At 35.6% G+C, this 21,703-nt stretch overlaps 1 protein-coding gene across 1 annotated transcript in view; it reads right to left on the reverse strand.

Moving 5' to 3' along the window:
• Window positions 1–21,703, reverse strand: part of HERC1 (HECT and RLD domain containing E3 ubiquitin protein ligase family member 1) — a 102,614-nt gene that overhangs the window by 29,292 nt on the left and 51,619 nt on the right. The window contains 20 exon segments of the mRNA XM_040569397.1: window positions 366–586; window positions 829–953; window positions 2,109–2,340; window positions 2,514–2,630; window positions 3,629–3,789; window positions 4,764–4,962; window positions 6,027–6,802; window positions 8,867–9,107; window positions 9,110–9,386; window positions 9,938–10,021; window positions 10,202–10,441; window positions 11,324–11,500; window positions 11,582–11,692; window positions 11,934–12,040; window positions 12,273–12,428; window positions 14,432–14,625; window positions 15,571–15,808; window positions 16,789–16,909; window positions 16,992–17,207; window positions 17,870–18,141. Of these exon segments, the coding sequence (XP_040425331.1) occupies window positions 366–586; window positions 829–953; window positions 2,109–2,340; window positions 2,514–2,630; window positions 3,629–3,789; window positions 4,764–4,962; window positions 6,027–6,802; window positions 8,867–9,107; window positions 9,110–9,386; window positions 9,938–10,021; window positions 10,202–10,441; window positions 11,324–11,500; window positions 11,582–11,692; window positions 11,934–12,040; window positions 12,273–12,428; window positions 14,432–14,625; window positions 15,571–15,808; window positions 16,789–16,909; window positions 16,992–17,207; window positions 17,870–18,141 (4,265 nt within the window).

Consider the following 21,703-nt stretch of genomic DNA (forward strand, 5'->3'; position numbering starts at 1 on the left):
TGTTATTTTAAATAGAACATAAATTTACAACTGCGTTTGTTATCCCACACACAGACAAACAATCTGAAATGCCTACTTGATTTCTAAGTAATATCAAAACAACTACACTAGTTCTGTTACCATCTTTCAATACTATTTACATAGAGCATATATTTAAAACTATTCACATAGAGCAGAACAGGAAACCCAAGAGAGCACCATTCTTAATCTAAAAGTGAAGCTATGGAATACAAGAAAGATTTCAGCATCGCTAGCTTTAAGTAAGATATTTTCAAACAGGATATAAACTTATGCGTGTTAAATTACAAAATGCAAACGTGCAAAAAGCAGTAAGTTAAAGCAGCCCCCGCTGCAGTCACACACACCCAGGTAGGCCAATCCAATACCTCTGGGATCCACATTCCCAGAATATCATTATCGCTAGCCAGGTCTTGACCAAACATAGCTTCCATTGCTTCATCATCAAGGTCAATTTCCAACTCCTCATCCAAGTTGAAGTCATAAAGAGCCCCTGGATCTGGCTGCAAACATATCGCTCCTCTTCGATTCTGATTCCCGTGGGCCTGTACAGAGCGGTATAATCCCGCTCAAGTAAAAAGGAAAGTAGTACTTTTATTTTGCATGTAATAAACATAAATATACTTTCAACTTCCTTCTGCTTTCTTTTTAAACTCATATAAACTTAATCTACCTATGACACTTAAACTAAAGATATGTTGATATACATATGCAAAGGAGACTTGTTGTAACTTTCATGTTAGGTACCAAACTCCCTCCTCTTCATTTATTGGATACGCAAAGACCGTGGAAGTCTTTTAGTACACTTACCAGCACGTGCTAGCAATGTTCGGGCAGCTAAATCTAATTTGTGTCTTCTTGTTACAGCTGACCGACTTCTAGAAGGAGGTCCACTTGCAGAAGCTGCATTATCTGCATGATCCATATTATCAGGGCTAAAAGAATTTGTAGAATTAACAGGTAAATCAAAATAAGTTTTAAAGAGCTACATATAGTAGCTATGGAAAAATACTATCATATTTTAAAATATATAAAATTGTATTTATTTGGTTTTCCCTTTCTTTCACAGAGGGAAAAAAAAGGAATTTTGGAATTCAAGCATTTTCTTTTCTACTGCAGCACATATTTACTGTCTTTTTTGACCATGATATTTACTTTAAGAAGTGACATGCAGCAATGTTTCCAAAGTGGCTGAGCACTGTGGAAATGTTGGGAGAGCATTGTCTTTATGCTATGTTAACTATACGCTGGCCTAAGTTTCTTCTCCTTTTTTAAAGAAATAAAATCAACACTTCTGTCCCTGCATCAGTCATTTCCCCTTTCGCTCAACATTTTCTGCAAAAAAATGAATTTAAGTTACTTAGTAACACTTGTTAGTAAGTTTATTTTTTCCCCACATGAAATCCATAAGTTCTCTGTGAAATGACAGTTTACCTTGGTCAATGTAATTAAGGAAATCTATAATTGTTTCTCTCATTAGGATTGAGCAATCTCAACAAAAGTGTTCTCAAAATACATGTTAACAATTCTCACCTTCCTTATTAATACAAGGCTGGTATGATTCCTAGCAGGTGTCACTTAACAATATAACTACTATTTTTAGGATTAAAACAATAAATTTCTTCCTTGATTAATACAGACTTTAAATCTAACGTTGTGAAGGTGGCCAAGAATGTAAATTCAGTTTCATCCTCTCTGAACTAACCAAGAATTTCTTTAAAAAGAAAAATGTAAGAAAATATCTGTTCACAAATATACTGAAGGGAAAAAAAAAACACTCTCCAATGAATTTCTGCTTTATTATTACTAGTCTTCCTGGTAAAAAGTAAGCTATATGCCTTCCTTTGTTTACACGTCCTCCTTTTTTGAAGGAAGGATGTTCAATTATGTTCTTCCCCAGTTCTGTGCATAAACAGTACTGGAAAGTAAACGCATAGTGTAGACCTACTTTAATTGCATCTTTGCTTATACTAACATCGTAACAAAATTCAGAAGTGTCATTACAAAGCTTTCTGTCAGCAACAATGAACATGTGAGCCTTTCAGTTTCAGCAAGAGATTTCAAGCTATTAGGAGAAAACTACAGTTTACCTTTCACTAAAGCCTTCCTCCATTTCAGTGGCATCAGCAGATGGGATATCACCTGGTGACTGCAAATAACAATGATCACCAGATTTTCCACCACTTCCAGAGACTATTGTCCCATGTCGTGAATCTACAGTCACTTCTGACTGGGGCTCTTCATCATCTTCATTTCCAGGATGCTCTATCATCCACATGGCCAGCACTGTGATATTCTGTGCATCTGCTTCTCCTCTGGCACCTGAAAAAAAGAAAATCATACTTGGAAACTGTACTACGTCCTTGATGGTGAAAACCTCCCCCTTTTTTTTTCCCCACAAACAGTTGTAGAAATTAAAAAAGTATGAAACACACTTTTTTTTAATGGAATATTTATCTGATTTTTCAGTTTAAATTGATATAGTTACAGATTACCTGTGGCTTCCATGGCTTTTGCAATCTGCCTGAGGGAGAACCCCATCTCTAACAACGGAACAGCAATGGCAGGAGGAGGAGGGGATGTTGAAAGTCGGCTGCTTGGATCAGACAAAGCTTAAAAGACAGAAAATATTGAATGTAAAGTGTGTAAATCTTTATTGTCTTACACTTTTGGAAACCTTCTGATTTAGCAAAGATACGTTAGCTTCAGATAAAGGAACAGCTGTCTTTAACAACTTTCATCTATATTACTTTCTAACACAAGGTAAGATGCTTTCTATAACGAAATCTGACAGTGCTTATTCTTACTGGTAACAAATATATTATGTCAGCCTATGTTTAATCAAATATGGCCCTCATAATATTTAAAGGACTATTTGTATTAAGTTATTTCTAATACCTTTTAAAATTTCCTTTTAAAACTCTATCAAATCATCTATTTGATTTACATTTAGGTAGACTAGATAAAAGCTATCCTTGCCTGAAATATCAAGGTTCACAAATATTGTGAGATCACACAAATACACATTCCTCTTAAGAGGCAGAAAGAGGCCTCTTATAAGCTGAAGACAGATACCTGAAAATCTCTTTGCAGATTACGTCTATCCTTTTGTGCAGTGTCTCTCGCAAGACTCTAAAAAGTTCAGTTACTGCCCAAAAAGTTTAACAGAAAACACAATTTCTTCTGATCAACAAAGACATTAAATGTACTGACAAACACTGTTGTAAACACTGTATTATGATCCAGAAGCAAGACATCTCATCAAAAAAATGAGGTGAAACTGAAAAGACAAGTTGCTATGCAACAGTGACATCAAAAAGAGCCAACTTACAGCATGGATATAAGAACAAGAATAATAAGTTGTAACAGTCAGGAATTTTGAAATACAGACTTTGTTTCTCAGCGTTGCGTATAAAATCCGAAGAATATACTTTAACTCAGTCTCTTCTATTCATTTAATATAAAACATAGATATGGATTTGTATGTTTATTTTTATTACTATCTCCTCTGGATCACACTACTGTGTTCTTTAGCGTCTTGAGATTCTCACTGAACAACTGTGAACTTACTAACTGTCCGTATTTCTATTTATATTGACCACAACTATACCTGTACGGTTTGCAGGCCTTGCAGACTGGGAATCAGGAGAAGTCAAACTTTGCCTCCTTCCAACTTCATCTGAAGGAGATGTTGGTAAAGAAGATATAGGAGGAGTCTGAGCACGTCGTGCTGGAAGTACAGTTGTAGTAGGATAGCTAGAGAACATCTGCCTATAACGAAAAACAAAATATATTTATATGAAAAAGATCTACCCTGAAAAAGGTCTGACACTTAAAAGAAAAGCATCAAATTAGAGTATGACTTGCCAAGTGCACCTTACAGAAAATGAGCTTTGTAGGGGTAAGGTGTGGTGTGTAAATTTGGGGAGTTGGGAGAGGAACGCGGTAGGAACAGCTCATTCTTAACATTTTGCCTAGACAACTCAGTTCTCAAACATGCACCTAAAAATACCTCAGAAACCAAGGGCTGTCCTAGGAGATAAAAGAAAAGTAATTCTTTTCCCATTTCCCCACTTTGTTCTGAACTCAGTCCAACTACTCATTCCTTTTAAGATACTTTCTCTGTCCTTTGTCCTAACTTTTGTCAAATTGTATCTGCAAAGCCTCTAAGAGGTCAGACACATCAACAAAAGTAATAAACTTACAACAGGACTGTATTCAATGTAAAGCAGATTTCTTTCCACATCACAAGTAACCTCTGCAGATTAACTAGCTTTATCTTACTTCCATTTCAGTATGTCAGGGTAAGATGAAACAAACAGGATTGAAGTGCTACCTGCAAACTAAGACCTACTTTAGTTTGAAAATCAAGAACGATTCGTTGAAATACAAATTTCGCAGACTTGTATTTTAAACCACATCAAATAAAAATGGAAACTAAAGAAGACAATAGAAAACAGAAACTGAAAACAATAGAAGAAAGGTATTTTCTCCTGTCCTGAAGAATTAAGATGCTATGTATACATATACTATATATAAACAGCTTAGCTGCTTTTTATTTCTAGAAATGCACGTCTTGCAAATAAAGCAACAAACTGAACTCTGTCTTCTGAGGAGAAAGTTCTTGACAGCAAATAAAAACATTAACATTTTCAAAGCCTTAGAGAGCTGAAGACATACCTAAATTACAAAACCAGATCCCTACACCCACAAAATCAAATTTGTTGAAAATAAAGATATTTTACCTAAGAAGACTGAGAGGCATAACACCAGGTGACTCTGAAGCTGGAACAGTTTCAGTATCAGTTACCGGAGTAGTAGCAGTGGTGGTATCCTCCAGAGAGCTGCTCATGAAAGATGTTGTGCTAGAAGCAGAAGGGCTGGTTGTAACTGGTGTTTGGGCTTGCTGAGACTGATCACCTTCTTCTACTTGCTGATCTACTTCTGCAACAGAAAAAGGACATTAATGTAATTGAGTATTGAAAAATAGTACCTATGACTATCAGGGTTTAAAATTATCAGCATTTAAAATTCTCCCCTAAAAAAGGGGTGTGCAGAAATGCACACAATACAAATACCTATTCCAATAACTCATGGACTTAAGTAAATAGATTGCTCTATCGTTGTTGTCATACTGATACAAGGTGAACAGTAAGTAAATCTTTCCGGATGATAACAGAAGCCATTTATTTGGTTAGATCTTATGATACTTACTGTTCTAATAGCTACTGTTCTTATTCTCTTAGCTGTTTAATTAATAAAGCTATTTTTAACTTACCAGCCTAAGTAACAGATCTTTGAAGGTTTTTTTGGTTGGTTTCTAAGAAATCCGAAAGATGGTAAAGAAGCAAACAGCACAGGAGTTAGCTTTAATATTTTAGATAGTTTTAAAAAATATTTTAGATATTTCTTCTTTGTTTATATTGATTTAAATGGTTTCCCTGTAATATACATATTTTTAAGATGAACAGAAGAAATGGTATGCATTCTCTCTTCAACATCTTGTTACTGCAATGCCAAATATCTCAGGAAAACAAACAAAACCCCAAACCCTACAACTGATTCAAGATTCTCACGGAGAGTAATAGAGGTTACTTACAGCATGAACATACACACTTTCATTATTACTTGTTAACATGACTGCAAGCAATCATGTTTAGCAACAGTGAACTTCGTGATACTTGTGCCATATAGAAATCCTTCTGACAAATATATACAGAACTACTAATTTTTTAAAAGCACAAAGAGAAATTAGAAACTCTTACATTTCTGATTGATAGACACTCACATTTTATTAAAATAAGGAACTGAGGAAACGCAAAAGAAAAAATCAGCATTCTATCTACAAAGCAGTATGTCTAAAATTTCTCTGTCCAATCAAGATTCATCAAAGTACTGCCATTACAAAATTACAAGGTTATGTCACTTATATCATCATTGTTCCTACATAATTTCAATAGGAGTAAAAAATAACTTAGTACTGTACTTTCATAATTTTGAAAACATACCTTGCTTAAGTCTGCCACCAAACTGATCCTCCAGCAGCCCATGAACCACTAATTTGTAGATCATGGCTTGTGCTCGTTCTAAATCTGCCAGTCCTAGAGCTCTTTTAATCGGTGAGCGCATGACTGCCCGTTTCACCATGTGTCGCATCAGGAACTGCAAGGCAGCACGCATTTCAACATCTTCGTGAACAACTGGAGAACTAGCACAATCAGAGTTGTGACCATTTTCTGCCAGGACTTTTGGTATTAACAGTAGTTCAGCATATTTACTACAACTAAGAAGAACACTAAGTGACTTCATAGCACCAAGATAAAGGTAAGATAGCTGTACTGCTCTGATTTCTGACTGCACTATATCATGATTTCTTGGAGTATGCTCATGATTCTTTTTTCTTCCTTCAGCAGGTTGGTGCTGGGATTCCATACCTAGTGTCGATGGCTCTAGAGAAAAGGAAGCAATTTCATTTTCTGACTTCGAGCTTGTAGTACTATGTCCTTTGTTATCATCAGCACTTTGTGCTAATCGCGTATCTGATCCACCATCCCCCTCCATTTTCTGGTCCACTTCCCCTTTGTCTTCGGATTCATGTCTGTGTTTTTTCTCATGTCTCTTAGTGCTTTGTTTTCCCATATCCTCGTGAATACCAGTCAGATAGGTAAGGTCCAGCAACACAGCAGCTGTCAGCCCACGAAATCTTGCAACATCAAAAGGCAGTGGTTCACAGGGCTCCAGATTATACAGGGGAGTATCACTAGGCGACCAAAAAGTTGGGAAGCTTTAATAAAGATCAGAATGACACAGGAAAAAGCAAGTGAGGGAGAGACAGGAGGAAAGTACAGGAAATAATGTAGGCAAAGTAAGATGTAAAATATATTTAATGAAATAAATGGATCAATTCTAAAAATTAAATGTAAACAGGGGAAAATGAGGCAATGATCAGAAAATGAGGAGATACAATATCAGAGCAAAGCCAACAAGCATGCGCAGGTTTTCAACAACCATTAAAAAATCCAGAAGCATCACAGAAGCTATCAATTAGGCACTGACAGATGTTTAGAAATAGACAACAGACTTCTAAGATAATGTAGCTTAAGCCACATTTTATCATTATACCTGAAAGGAATTTGTGAATAGGAATAGAATATTAGATAGAAAACAATCCTAACTTTTTTTTAGCACTAAGTAAAAGCTTTGATTGACTGCACATTCTCGTTCAACTGTTTATCAGAAGGATCACACAACTAATAGCTCTGTTTGTACCAGGACAGACTCCCTAAAGACAGCAACTTTTTAAAACACAGGTCAGAAAACCCCACAGGGGAATAATGGATGTCTACCTATCTGTCTAGCTGTACATAGTGGTAAATTTTTGTTATATTTAGGAGTTATACTTGACTACTTTTCACTGTAAGCAGGACAAAAATTTGCCAGCCCGTATTTTCTAATACATTTTCTTATCCACCTATTGCATAAGGGATTTCGAAATTTTCCTTTCATTACCCCCAAAATGTTTCCCCTCTTATAATGTAAAATTCTACTTAAAACTTGAAGGCAAGCTTTAATCTCATTTTAGTTACAGAGGTACATTCTGAACTTAATTCAATGAGCTTGCCTATGCTCAAACGCACACCACTTCACTCAAGTAGTATTTAAAATTATTTTAAGGGCACACTTACTGTAAGGCCATACTTCCACATAGGCATACTTGAAAGATTTTTTATCTGGAACTAAATTTGATAATCAATTGTACTTCAGCATATTTAGTTAAAGTGACAACAGCTTTTGCATAAAGACAAAAGAGGCATAATGTTACAGCAGTTCTAAGAGGTGATCTGACTTCAGCTGTTTTGGAATATAACAACAACTAGTTGCAAAAAAATAATAAAAAAATACTGCTCAATTTCTCTACAGGATTAAAGTTTAACTACAGCCAGAAGGAGTTTAAGAGGTTAAGTGAATCAAGTTTTTCCACACAAAAACCACAGGCAATTCCTGCAAGAGCACCACTAAGCCAAAAGACACCACTAGCTTCATTTCAGAGTTTCCTGCAAGAAAGGGGGAAAAAGAAGTATCTCCTTCAAGCTTCCTCCCCAGTTCTTACTATCAGCTGTACCTGTAGAACAGCTCTAGAGTGTTAACATCAAGTATATCTCATTCCTTTAGCTCATTAAGGCAGGTCAAAAAAACAAATAAATGCTGCGTTGAGGCAGCATTAATTTCAATAGTACCATCCAGACACCATTAAGAAGACAGAATCCTCCTGACTTTGACCCACTCTTTAAGCCCCACAGAGCAACTTCCAGTCCTCTAAGAATGAAATGACAATACAGCAAAGACACCTGTTCTCAACTCTGATAAATCAAATCAGGACTCTCTTCAGAAGCAGGTTCACCATTTACAACAAAAGTGTGCACTGTCCCCCAGTAAAGACCTTCTTTATACCCATGAACAAGAAGCTACAGTAAATTAGGACAGGAATGCAAATTTTAAAGCAAGCAACACTCACTTCAGATTTAGGAAAACTGGCAAGCTGGTCACATTCCAACTCTGAAAACCTACAGCCTATGAATTCTACAAAAAAATCTACAAGAAAACCCTACAACCTAAGAATTCTAATGATGCTGATCAATTCCAAATTATCAAATACATATTTGACATGCATTTTATTACTAGATACTATCGAAATATAACTCATATTAGTTTTGAACAGCCAACTTTGGCTGCATTATTTTAAAGTTTAAGCTTAAAATAACTTATCGACATGACTCTAATGTAAGATGCATATTATTTGTTAAGATAGACTAGACTCTGAGAAGTACAGGAAGTGAGCATACTATACCTTATAGTAATCTCTGCTTCATCCCATTGGACCTTGGCAGATGTACTGCCTTCCTTCACTACTCCAAGTAAAGTAGCATGACGTCCTGTTTGCTTGTGTACACATCGACCTCCAACTCTAAGACCAGCATCAACTCCGCCAATTACTGCTAGAACAGGCCACACTTCCACACACAGCATCTTCAGTTGAAGTTCTGAAAGGTCAGCTAAACCATGCCTACTATGCTTGCTTTTCTCCTCTCTTTATTTTCTTTCTCCTCTCTCACCTCATTCTCTTCTCGACTTTGAATCGAGCGACTTTTCTTCAGTTTTTGACCTGCTTCTTTAAGACATGTTTTGATTTTATTCAGTCTTTCCATCATTTTTTTATTGATGCAGTGTGTCCAACGGTCTGTGCGATGAAGGATACGAATGAGTTGGATAGTGGCTTCTGCCAGCACTGCAGCAACAGGACTGCAGATGGGGTCACCAGGTAGCAAATCTCTCGGTGTACCACGCATCTGCATATCACAGATTTTCACCTAAGTGTTTAAAGAGAGCAGTTTAAAAGTTATCTTCTCAACTTACCTACACAGGAAGCTATTTTAACATGTGAGTCTCCTGATCAATACAAAAAGTTACCGGCTGAGGCTATTTTTTTTTTTCTGAGGCTCTCTAGGAATTTCACCTTAACAGTGATCAAAACCTCCACCCCTATAAGCTCTATAAAGATTCTGAAACTCCAACATTTCATGCTTTCCCACATTAAATTCCTAATACTATATTAACTCTGGTTTCTGGGGATTGCGATTTTATGTGTAGAACTTTAAGTCTCTAAATCAATTTGGAGTAGTAACATATGTTCTAATTTGACAACAGATTGCACAATGTAGGAATTCATGAAGAGTCTAGGTAGTGCGTAAGTAATGTAGTGTTATATATGTGTTAAAACAAAATGAATCATCAGTTACATTCTCAGTACTTCTCAACTACCAACAATTCCCATTTATCCCCAAAAAATCTTCAACATCCACATGACACAGTCTAGGGAAAGCACAAACTTACAACCAATGCAGATGAACATTTATATTACCTTTTCTCCTGGATTACTGCTATAGAACATAACACAAGGGTATAACTCTGCTGCATCTACATCTTCAAAAGCTAGTTTTGGCTCCTAGATAAAACAAACACAAACAAACTTACAACACCTTAACAAGTAAAAACATGACAAAGTTATACTTGAAAGTACTGAAACTATCACTTGTCTTAACCATCACGCTTAGCTTTATATAAAATATCTGTGACAAATTACTGTTGGAAAAAAAAAAGGAAAGAAACAATTAATGTTAAATACCTCTCCATTTTTACCAAAAGAAATAGTTCTTGCTTCCATATCTAATACGCATGTGATGAAATCCCCTTGTGTAAAGCTGGACAGAGTCAAAGTTTGTTCTCCATTGTGATAAAGGTTACCACTATAGGCTCTGTATAGCCACATATCTGAGGTAGTGCGATGGTTAAAATCATGTACTGGCCAACGAGAAACTCCTACACATGTGCCTTCATTGCCTCGATTCTCTTTCACAATGTAGAACTAGAAGGTAATTAAAAAGAAAAGTCAGAATATACATTGTAACAGAACAAAGCAATGGAAATTTACTTTGTATGTATTTATGTATAATTTTAACCATTTTACTTACAAGCATTTAATAAATGAAAAATTTTAATGAGCTAAAAATCATATTCCATCTTTAAAAGGACACGGTGTATAAGGTCAGTCATTACTTAGTCATTAAAATTTAACCTAGTAGTAATGAAGAAAACTGTATGTAAACACACACAAGAATTTATGATTTTCCTGACTCAAAACTCACACCTAGAAGCTGGCATGGCAGCAATAAACGTATTATGGAAATAAACCTGCTTCACCCCTCACATTCACAGCAAGTGGTTTACATAGATTCAGGTAAAAGAAAAAGTGTTATGCTCAGAGATGCTACTAACTTGGACTACAACTGATTATTTCTGAATAAATCACTTCAAATGCTGTAATTAAAGGTGGGTCTTGTCAGACAGGCTGATGTGCCTTTTTGAAAGACAGAATACTTTCTAAATTATTTCCCTAAAGAAAAAAAAAAAAATCAAAATCTACATAATTGAGTAGATTAACTACTGCAAGGCAATCTTATCTGTACTAACTATAGATCTGAGGAACATGTACCAACACCTCTACAAATATTCAGTGCATATTCACAGCCTCCAATCTGCATAGTGAAATATCAGCTGAAAACTTGCTCCCAACAGCAATGCTCAAAAGCAGCCTCAAACTCCTCTCTTTGGATTGAAAATGTCACTTATTCAAGAATGTTTTCACAAGAGAAAAATCATAGTTAGCTATTGTTTATAAATTACAGTATATTTCCAAAATAAGAAGAGAAGTAAGAGAAGAGAAGAAATAAACTTTTAGGCAACCTACCTTCCACTGGTAACACCCAGAAGTGACTCCAGTGGATGCTAATCCATATCCTTTACCTCCACTTCCGTGAGTCAGAATCTGCCCATTCTCCACTATGCAGCATTGAGCTTTCTCAGGGTCAAAGGACACTTCCTGTATGGGAAGATTCTCATCTTCATCTTCAGACTCTCCTTGCTTCTATCAGAAATAGGACAAAATATCTAGAGTAAATGTAACTCGGTTACATTCAGTCAAAAGAGAAGGTAAAAGCATCATTACCTGTAGTTTCATTTCTTGTTCTTTCTCCTTTATTTGAATTGCATGTTTAGCCTGAGCTATTGGTGTCTCCCACATGCAGTCAGACAGAAGCAAGAATAATCGTTCAACAACCTGGCATATTAGAATATAAATCAGATCATTGTAAATCCAAGATGAGGATAACAAATAGAATGATATTGTTTTATTTTGCTTTGTAGGTATGAATGTCAAAATATTTAGTGTTCTTAGAAAAACAAACATCTACACCAATTCTCATCTGATTTGGATTCTAAGCAAACCTATGAAACATTTAAAACTTTAACAAGACTTTCTGAAGAAACACGTGTAAAAGTTAATAGCAAATTATAAAGACCTGAGCCATTTGATCATCTTCAACGCCAGATTCACAAGCAGGTAATACAGCTTCTAGTACATGAAGTGCAAGAAGTCTAGTCCTCAAATTGCCAACCAAGGGAACTCCTGAAGATAGAACAGTATGTTAATAATCTAGAACTGACCTTGGCATCAGGCATGCACCTATGAAATGATCTGCATGACACCAATGCAATTTTCCAAAGTGTGACTTGTGTACATCTACAGGATTTAGTTTTAGGTGTTTACTGTGTAACGTAGATGTTCTAACAGGACCTGTTTTAGGAACTGCACTAGAGGAACGCGGATAACTATTCAGCACATTTTGAAAAGATCATACCTGAGCAACACTTCTGAGAAGCAATATTAAGAAGTACTTCTGTCCACTTTGGAGACGCCATTTTTGACTGAATTGCTTTTGAAGACACAACTCGACGTAGGAAAACAAGAAAGTCTCCCAAGTGCAATTCAGCTGCATGTTGCTTTCGGAGGGCAGCTAGGAAATTAATTAAAAGTTTCATTTACACTCTTACTTCTACAGTATCTGCGAATAGCCTATTTATAAGTCAAAATAGAAAAAAAATAAAATTAAAGCAGACATTCGTTGTTGAGTTTTGGGAAATTTTAATTTTTTTTGTAAGTAGGGTAGAATAGAACAGAATAGATACAATTGATATTGGTAGGCTACACTATGTGGACTAACAAGCATTTGGAAAAAGACATAGTCACTCAAATATCACATGGTGCACTAAGAACACAGGTACTTTGGTAACCTAAGATTATAAACAACTATACAGGAAATTACTGTATGTATTTCACCAAAAGCATGCGGTTATAGAGGTTATAGAACTACACTTCAGTATTTGCAAGCTCTATATGTTTAATGTATGTTTAAGTTGCTTGGCTATGTTTTAAATGTAGCCATCTGAAGCCTACCAGAGACTTGAACAGAAGATGACAAAAAATATTAGCAGTCCTTGTTACGTGCAACAAACTGATCCATAAGTAAAAATGTAATGATCACTTACTGCGTTTTTATTTATAAGTAACTCCGTAGCATGAAACATAACTACTGCCTTCTAAGTTTTACTGTACCCTGGACTGCATGCATCAAAAGACCCATAGCCAGCAGGTTGAGGGTAGTGATTCTCCCCTTCTACTCTGCTCTGGTGAGACTCCACCTGCAGCACTGCGTTCAGTTCTGGGACCCCCCATGTAAGCAGGACATGGACCTGCTGGAATGAGTCCAGAGGAGACCACAGGGATGCTCAGAGGGCTAGAGCACCTCTCCCACGAAAACAAGCTGAGCGAGTTGGGGTTGTTCAGCCTGGAGAAGAGAACACTCCGCTGAGACCTTAGAGCAGGCTTCCAGCACCTAAAGGAGGCCTACAGGAAAGCTGGGGAAGGATTCTTTGTCAGGGAGTGCAGTGATAGGACAGGGGGTAACAGCTTTAAACTGAAAGGGGGGTAGATTTAGATTAGATATAAGGAAGAAATTCTTCCCTACGAGGGTGGTGAGGCATTAGCACAGGTTGCCCAGCTGTGGATACCCCATCCCTGGAAATGTTCAAGACCAGGCTGGATGGGGCTTTGGTCAGCCTGGGCTGGTGGGAGGTGTCCCTGCCCATGGTAGGGGGTTGGAGCTAGGTGATCTTTATGGTCCCTTCCAACCCAAACCATCCTATCTATCAATGATTCTATGTTTTTTGTTTCCTGTGGGGGTTTTGATACAAAACTATACTTCCTCATGCCCCAATTCATATTCTAAGGGAGTTATCTTAACAAGCAGATGTTTGTGGAAAGAGAAGACCTTATACTCTAGCTTCTTAGTGAACCAATTTCTTATGAATTAATTATCTCACAAATTCATCAGTCACCTAATTATTTAGAAGCAAAGACAGCTGTAAGCACAACCAAAAGCATACATATACCTAAAACTAAAATATGCTTAAAAATTTCTTCAGGCATATAATTTCCACAGAAATTCAAAATGTTCATTAAAGGACTGCAAATTATGGGAGGGCTTCCAGATTTCAGATCTCTTCTTGCAAACTTTTGAATATGACAGGGTATGGTCAACCTTTTCCCATCAACTCAAAGCACAAAACTCTTCACAACACAATGCAAATGTGGCCACTTCCTGAATTACATTATACTTCTTTCTAGTTTAAAACTTAGATAATTGAATTCCTATACTATGTACTTTGAAATACAGTACTATCATTTTTGGAGGAAAAGAGTATTCTCCTTCTAATTACAAATTAGATGGAGTAGTTCTTATTCTCTACTTACTCCTATCTTCAAATTGATTTTTATATGACATGCATATAAATCTAATCTGAGCACAAAATTATTTGATGATTTTTAATCTAATTTACAGAGTTAAGAATGACCCAACAATAATCAATACAGTAGAGTGTGTGAGGACCTCAGCATTCAGTAGTTTATTATGTTGTCTGGTATTTCAAAACTGTAAAAGAAATGATGCAAAATAATTACCTCTGAAGTCTCTCTTTTCATTCTCCCCATTTGAATCGGTCTTCTTTGATTCTACTTCACATTCCTCACCTTCCCCTTCTCCAAAGGAAGCCATAAGCATCACACCAGCTTGTGATAACAAGTTCTTCAGCTGACTGCATAATAAATCCAGCAAAGATTGGACCACCTTTGGGCTCAGTTTGTCAGCATAGGTTCTATACACACACAATAAATAAAAATAAGAGTGTTTAAGAGTTGATTAGAGGAACAATAATATAAACACAACTATAAACTCAGTGCAAATGAAAACTGGGGTTAACTCAACGCTAATTCTAATTCATTCTATTGCAGCAGGTTACTTTGCCACAAGTTTTGCAGATTACTCTTATTTGAACCTTGCTTTTAAGACACTTTCAACCTGTAGAGTTAAACTTAGAGTCAAAAGACACCTTTCCAGTTTTTCCAAGAGAAAAAAAAAATTAGTTCATTAAATGTGGAATCCCATTCCAACTTCCAGAACTGAGGGTGTTTTTTTCTGTTTGTCTTATATTACAGATGTGACAGGTAAATTCACAGCTTTGTATGAACACTGAAATTAAGGTGCATCTATCCTATATTAAATCAGAGTCATGCTCCAAACAGACTTCAAGTATTTAACTGTTGATAGAATTTTGGATCTTTTTCCCTGGTCTAACAGAGGCCAGTATTTCTCAGAATATTCCTTTGTGTTCTGAAAAGAAACACAATGTACTGTTCTGAAGAACACCTACCAGATTATTGTTGGTATTACTTTTTATATAAATGAATATTACACAGCAACAGAAAGCCTAATATCATCAACTGAATGGACCTATACAAAGTCATACTTAAAAAAGGGGGAATACCACAATGCAATGCTTAGAGACCATAAAGCTCTCAAAGTTCTAATTATTCTGGTCCAAACTTGTCACCTACAATTTAAAAATACTTATCAGTCTAATCTTCATCTTCCTTATGAATAATGCAACTACACTTTTTTTTTTCCCCTTCACTTCTATGTTTCTGAACACCACTTTCTATCCTAAAGAAAACACACACAAAAGAAGAGTTGCTTTTAAAGGATGCTGAAAAGACAGAAGATTACATTTTTTGAAAGCAAGGGAACATTCAATAATACTCACCCTGTGGTGATTGCAAGGATCTGAAGTAGTCTTGTACTGGCTACTTTCAAGGCTGTGCTGAGTTGAGAAATACCAGTTTTGGGCAGCAACTGGAGTGGTTGTCCTAGCATGGTGTCTGTGCCACACAACTGTGATAGCACATTTAGCAAACCAGTGGAAATGGCCAAGGAGACATCAACGGGCTGATAGTGTACACTCAGAGCAAAGACTGTTACCAGCAGAAGACGCTGTTGTGCTTCTAAGATTAAAAAAAAAAAAAAAAAAGTTGTTTTTAATTGATAAACTTTTTAGAGTAAGAATACTAAGACAGGACAGAGCTGCCATTATCACACACTTTGAGGTAGTCTTTCTTATGTACCATCATATCCCCTCCTTTAACTCAATGCACTCTCTGCCATGGTTGTCCAAAGAAAAATATTGTACAGATCTAGTTTGTGATATAAACGTTCTGATGCTAAATCTCAAAAGAGACCAGATTCTTCTCTCCAAGGTAAGGATAACTTTGGTGAAATATGCAATTTGCTGCTTGCACTTCAGGTAGATTCTCAAGAAATTTCTTTTGATTCCATTTAATTGTTAGTGAAACCAATGAAATAATTCAGGTAAGCATGACCATCAGGCTCTATCATCAAACTATTCTGTACTGAAGCTCTCAGACAATACAAATGCACAAAGAATTGCAGAATTCCAGCTTTCTCTCAAGAACAGAAACGCACAGCAATATCGTGGTAAAGGAGGACAGAAGGGGCTTTCAAAACATGCAACATGCTCTGTTCATTTGTTTTTGGCTTAAAGAAAGTGCACCCGAATGAAGGATAAAGGTTTGGAGAGTTTAATCTCTTCTCAAAACTGCTTATGCCTGGAAAACCTAAAAAGCAAAACAACAACAAAAAAAAAAAAAAAAAAAAAAACAAAGAAAAAAAAAACACAAAAAAACTATAAAGTGCCAAAGAAACAGGCGACTGGAAAAATGTAGTATGTGGCTTACAGGAATAGAAAGGTTTATAACAATTTAAACCCTTAAAAAGGGCTGACACTTGAATAAAGGTAAGACAATAAAAGAGGTTGAAACGCCCCTCTCTCTTCAGAAAAGAAGCTGTCGGCCAGATACTTCATCCATGAGTTCTGGCCACTCATATCAAAGTATTCTTTGTTAAACTTATAAGCTGTTGTACTGTATATTAGAGGACATATTTTACAAATCTGGTTTTCACTTACCTATGTGATGCTTATTAGCTTGCAGTGCTCTTTCTAATGTAGCAGATAATTGCTGGTAAATTTTGTGCACAGCCACCTGGATTTCAATCTGAATACTTCTCTTAGCTGCTCTGATACCATCCTGAGTCAAACAAATAAATACTGTAAGCACTCATAACATTTTTATCACCCATTGAAACAGCAAAAACTATCAAAATACACACCTGGTAGTGATGCAGTCTTACACTCTCTCCTTTGGCACCTGCATGTCCTACAGTACCCAAACCGAAGCAACCAGCAAGAAACTGTAGTCTAACAGAAGTTAGCAATGAAGACGACTGAAATCCTGGCCCTTGATGACTTCCCATTAATGGCACACTCCCTTTTTCCTCCATCCCTGATAGAAGCACTAAGATCTGATGAAGTGCTTCTAGACGAAGCTGAAAGTGAAGGCAGTCAAAAGGCAGTATTAAATAGGAATCATCCTTACAAATCCGATCATCTTCAACTATGAGCAAGAGTGAACGATGTAGCTGTTTTCTCTGACAGTATCCATGATTTTGATAAATCTTAAGACTAAAAGCACATTTTTACATTTTCAAAGAAAATTCTTCTTGTCAGCTTGCCATTTGGTTTCTGACTAATAGAGAAGTTGGCCTAATCTAGTCAGCACAAATAAGCTACATGGAAAAGCTTCATATAAATCAAGTAGTTAACATGCAATTAAAGTTGGTGTAATTCCAAAGCCTACACTGGAAGTTCTAACCATATCGATGCTGCATGCAGCACATATAGGATAATCTCTCTACTCCCCTGAAATTCAAGTCTGAGATTTAAAGAACAGTACGTACAGAAAATGTTATGTTAAAAGATAGACAACTACATTTTTCTGTTTACTCTTAAAGCGCTTTTTTTTTTGTTTTTAAGAGGATTCTTTAATTTTTTACAGCTTTTTGTTAAGTTCTCAGTTCCGGTTAAAATATTTCAAAAGATAAAGGGAGAAAAAAACTCCTTAATAGACAGAATTTGGTCAATGTTAAAAGAAATCCATAAAATCTGTAATGTATGGAAAAATAAGAAAAGATATTAAATTGAAACTTACCTCAGCCCTCAGCTGCTGCTGCTCCATTGCAATTATTGATGCCTGTGGACTGGTGGACATACTTTCCTCTGGTTCCTTAAATCCTGGAGAGTTTCCCACATCTCCACTTACAAAGCTGACAACATTTTCAATCAAAGTATGAACTCCAAGAGATCTTGAGAGATCAAAATCGGACTCAACAAATGAGTAGGAGGAAGTGTACAACCAATCTCTGCTGTGTTTTAGTCGAGCCCATGAGTCACTTAAAGGTTCCACTTGACTGTGTATCGCTCCTAAACATATACACAATGAAGTCTCATAAATTTCAAACCAATAAGTAACAAGTAACAATTTTGACAGTAGGTAAAGACTGAACTGCTGCTATTCGTACAGGTGAAAAATGGATATTCATGATTAATTATACCATGCATTAAGCAACTTAGAGCAAAACACTTGATTTAAATTTACAGCAATTGCCCTAAAGGAAAAGCTGTATTTCTTTTAATTAAGTTAAGCAGTATTGCAACACACTGCCGAGTGAGAAAACAAAAAGACAGAAGCCACTCGAACTGCTCAGCTTAAAGCTAGAACAAGGAATAAAAATGCTTTGCGGCTAAATGAGAAAACAGTAAAGAAAAGATCTGCTACAAAAGAAGTTGTGCACTTTGTAGATGTATTTTAAAGTCTAATCCTAAAATGAGTGTTTTTGTTTTGTTTTGTTTTAATCAAGTCATTATATATTTTATAGATTTGAAAAAGCATAATATTATTTTTGGATTAAATATTTGCAGAATTCATGAGTGCAGAAGGGCAAGTAAATCAACAAAAACTTTCATTTTAGACTAACAGAACATTTACTTTCTTATGATTCATGATAAATAGATTCATGTATATTAAATTGCTCTCTGTGGCATGTATTAAACTGTATCTTAGTCATTTGCCAATTTCATATATCTATTTTCAAGTCTTCCCTGTTACACCAGCATGTCATTACACTACCTGAAACTTTACCTTCACTAATTAACGTACTTCTTCAAATGAACATCAGTCATCAGTCTGTGGCACTGGGATTTATTTATCATCATATACTTCATCTCACCTCCAAAAGCATTTAGTTAGAACTGCATCTCTGGCGCAAATGAGTGTAATGCCATTGAAGTCACACCTTCACCAACAATTAACTGATGTGTATCAGTTAAATATATATATGTATCAACACAAAAGTTGGTATTTTATTATTTCTGTAAGTGAGGTTAGCTGAGTTGGATCTAGTTGGTCTGACCTACAAGAGGTCAGACCCTGGCTCAAAAGAACTTTCCATTTGTACAGAAACCTTAAGAATGTTTAAATTCACTTTAAAAGTCTATTTTGAATTATCTTAAATAATCTACATAGAATTTTGCAATATTAGTGTCTCTTGTGCCCAAGGAACTACAGATATTGTCTGGAGAATCACAATCCATTCACAGTACTCACACAAACTTAGGACAACATTCCTACCAACCATTCCCCACCATTTTTTTCCTGAGGCAAGCCAGAAGGCCACTCTTCTGTATCACAATCTGCATTTTCCCACAATTTACACATCCAAAATACTGTGAAATTTTGCTTTTCCTTTGTAAATTAGTTATCTGGCCTCCACGAAGCTAACAAAAAAATTAGCTGGCAGGGCTATGAATTATGAAAACCTTTTCGCATCCCATTACCTTTTCTGTGAATAGTGTTTAGGTGCATTTGTATGGCATTCCTTACACTTGCTACTAAGCAGATTGCAATGGCTTCAGAAAGAACCATCACAGTACTTAGGTCAAATATGACCTAATAATATATTTGACAAAAATACAGGGACAAAAAATTATTTTGAATAATGTAGAGATATTAAAACATTAATTTTAAAAACTATTTTTTCAAAGTTGAACGTAACTTCTAAATTTCTGCTGGTTTATTCAACACAGTAATATTACCTGGCTTAAAAAGGACAATCTACTTTGTCTTAATATGAGAGAATTTACAGAAACTCTGTTACTCGGTTTTACAACTTATACCTGGTATCTATATTTTAAACGTAAGTAAAGATAAATATGGCCTTACCCTAATTTTAATTCTTATAGTACTTGTTTTAAAACTCTCTATTAAAAGCTAAGTTATATGCTGAATGGCAGCTGAGAAACATGAAATATAAGGGACATCATAAATGGGTACTAAATAACTCGGTTTCACCTGAGGAGGAGTTTCCTAGCATATGCATGGTGAAGAGGGCCCAGGGGAGAGAAAAATTGAAACCTCAGGTTTCCTACAGTAAGCATAATCCAAATCAGTACCAAGTATACAAAATGCTGCCTATATACCAACAACTATTTCAAAAGTCTTCAGTCTAAGCTCTTCAGTCTTTCTTCCACAACAGGAAAGGTTAAAGTCTTCCAAAGTGATGTTAGCTTCCCTCTCCTCAACCTGTCCTATGCTGTATCATGCCACTAGTAAGTACAGCACAGAATCCAAGGATTTGTAATGAAGCACAAAACAATTCTGATGCCTTAAACCATAAACTTCAGGAGATACCCTTAAAGTATTAACAGAACATCAGAAGACAATTTAGTCTTGACAGTCAACAAAAGAACTAATAAGATCACCCATCTATGTATTAATAGAAAACTAAACTATTTCACATTTGAAAAAGGATTAGGTCTTAACAAATCACTTTTAGTATTAATTGCAAAAATATTTAGATGTAAAAACAATTTTAAATCGTTTCAAATTAGGAGAAAAGTCCAAGAATTAAGAGTTACAGACTAAATGGAAAACAAGTGAAGTTATAACTGAAAATTTAAAGATTAAAAACAAAGAATGTCAGAAGACAAAGTATATGCTTACACTTCAGAATTAAAACATTTAAGAATTAGGGCAAATCTAAAACGAACTTTTTTTTTCTTGAAGATGTTAAGTATCAACAGAAGAATCAAAGTATGCTTGTGTATTAGCTTAGCTAGATTCTGTGCAATATCCATTACACAGAATTGATTGCAGCTTAGGACTTCTATAAGCCTTTACAATCACATGAACAGAGTTACATATAAGAATAATCTTTAAGCTTACAGTAAAAACAAAACAAACCAAAAAAGTTTACTTGTCCTTATAAGCCAGCTTGTAAAAATGCGTTTTCTAAATGAATGTGGCACAGCTGCAATACACACTTCATAAAACATAAAACATGTAGGGAAGCTATAGAGAAAAAAATAAACATGCCATCAGGTACTTGCTTGAAGCTCTTCTTTTTTCTGGGGCTCAACTGGCCAAAAAGGAGTAAATACACTACACCACACAAGAATCAGAAGACAAAAGCAGACATTTGAAACAGAAGACAATATATTCATATCTCTTCCTCGTTTTATACTGACTTAGACTTAAATGATCATTCTCATCTCAATCAATACCTCTATACATCAAGCAGCAAAGTTAGAAAAAAAAAAAAGATTTATTCCTGTTTTTAATTAGTATATCCTAAGTAACAGACTTCCTAAATTTTCTGCCATCTCTGCAGGGAAAAAAAAGCATTCCTTTTAACACAGGTACGCACATACACCAATACATTTACGTCCCTTACTCAAAATGATCTTCAGTTTCAACTTCAAAACACAGAACTCAAATCAATACAGGTACGCCATTTTATTTCAATTTAATTTAGATATAATCTAAGTTGCTGCTTTTTTCAGAGTCGCTCTGTTGTATTAGTAAAGTACTACAGTACACACAGGCACACTGGAATTCACTGAATTAACATTTAAATGAAGACTGGACAACTAGCAAATATCTGTCTATAAATAAGTTTGTGACTGCGCTGCTAAAAGTGCATTCTTT

This window comes from Cygnus olor, chromosome 11 (assembly GCF_009769625.2).
Source record: "Cygnus olor isolate bCygOlo1 chromosome 11, bCygOlo1.pri.v2, whole genome shotgun sequence".
NCBI lineage: Eukaryota > Metazoa > Chordata > Aves > Anseriformes > Anatidae > Cygnus > Cygnus olor.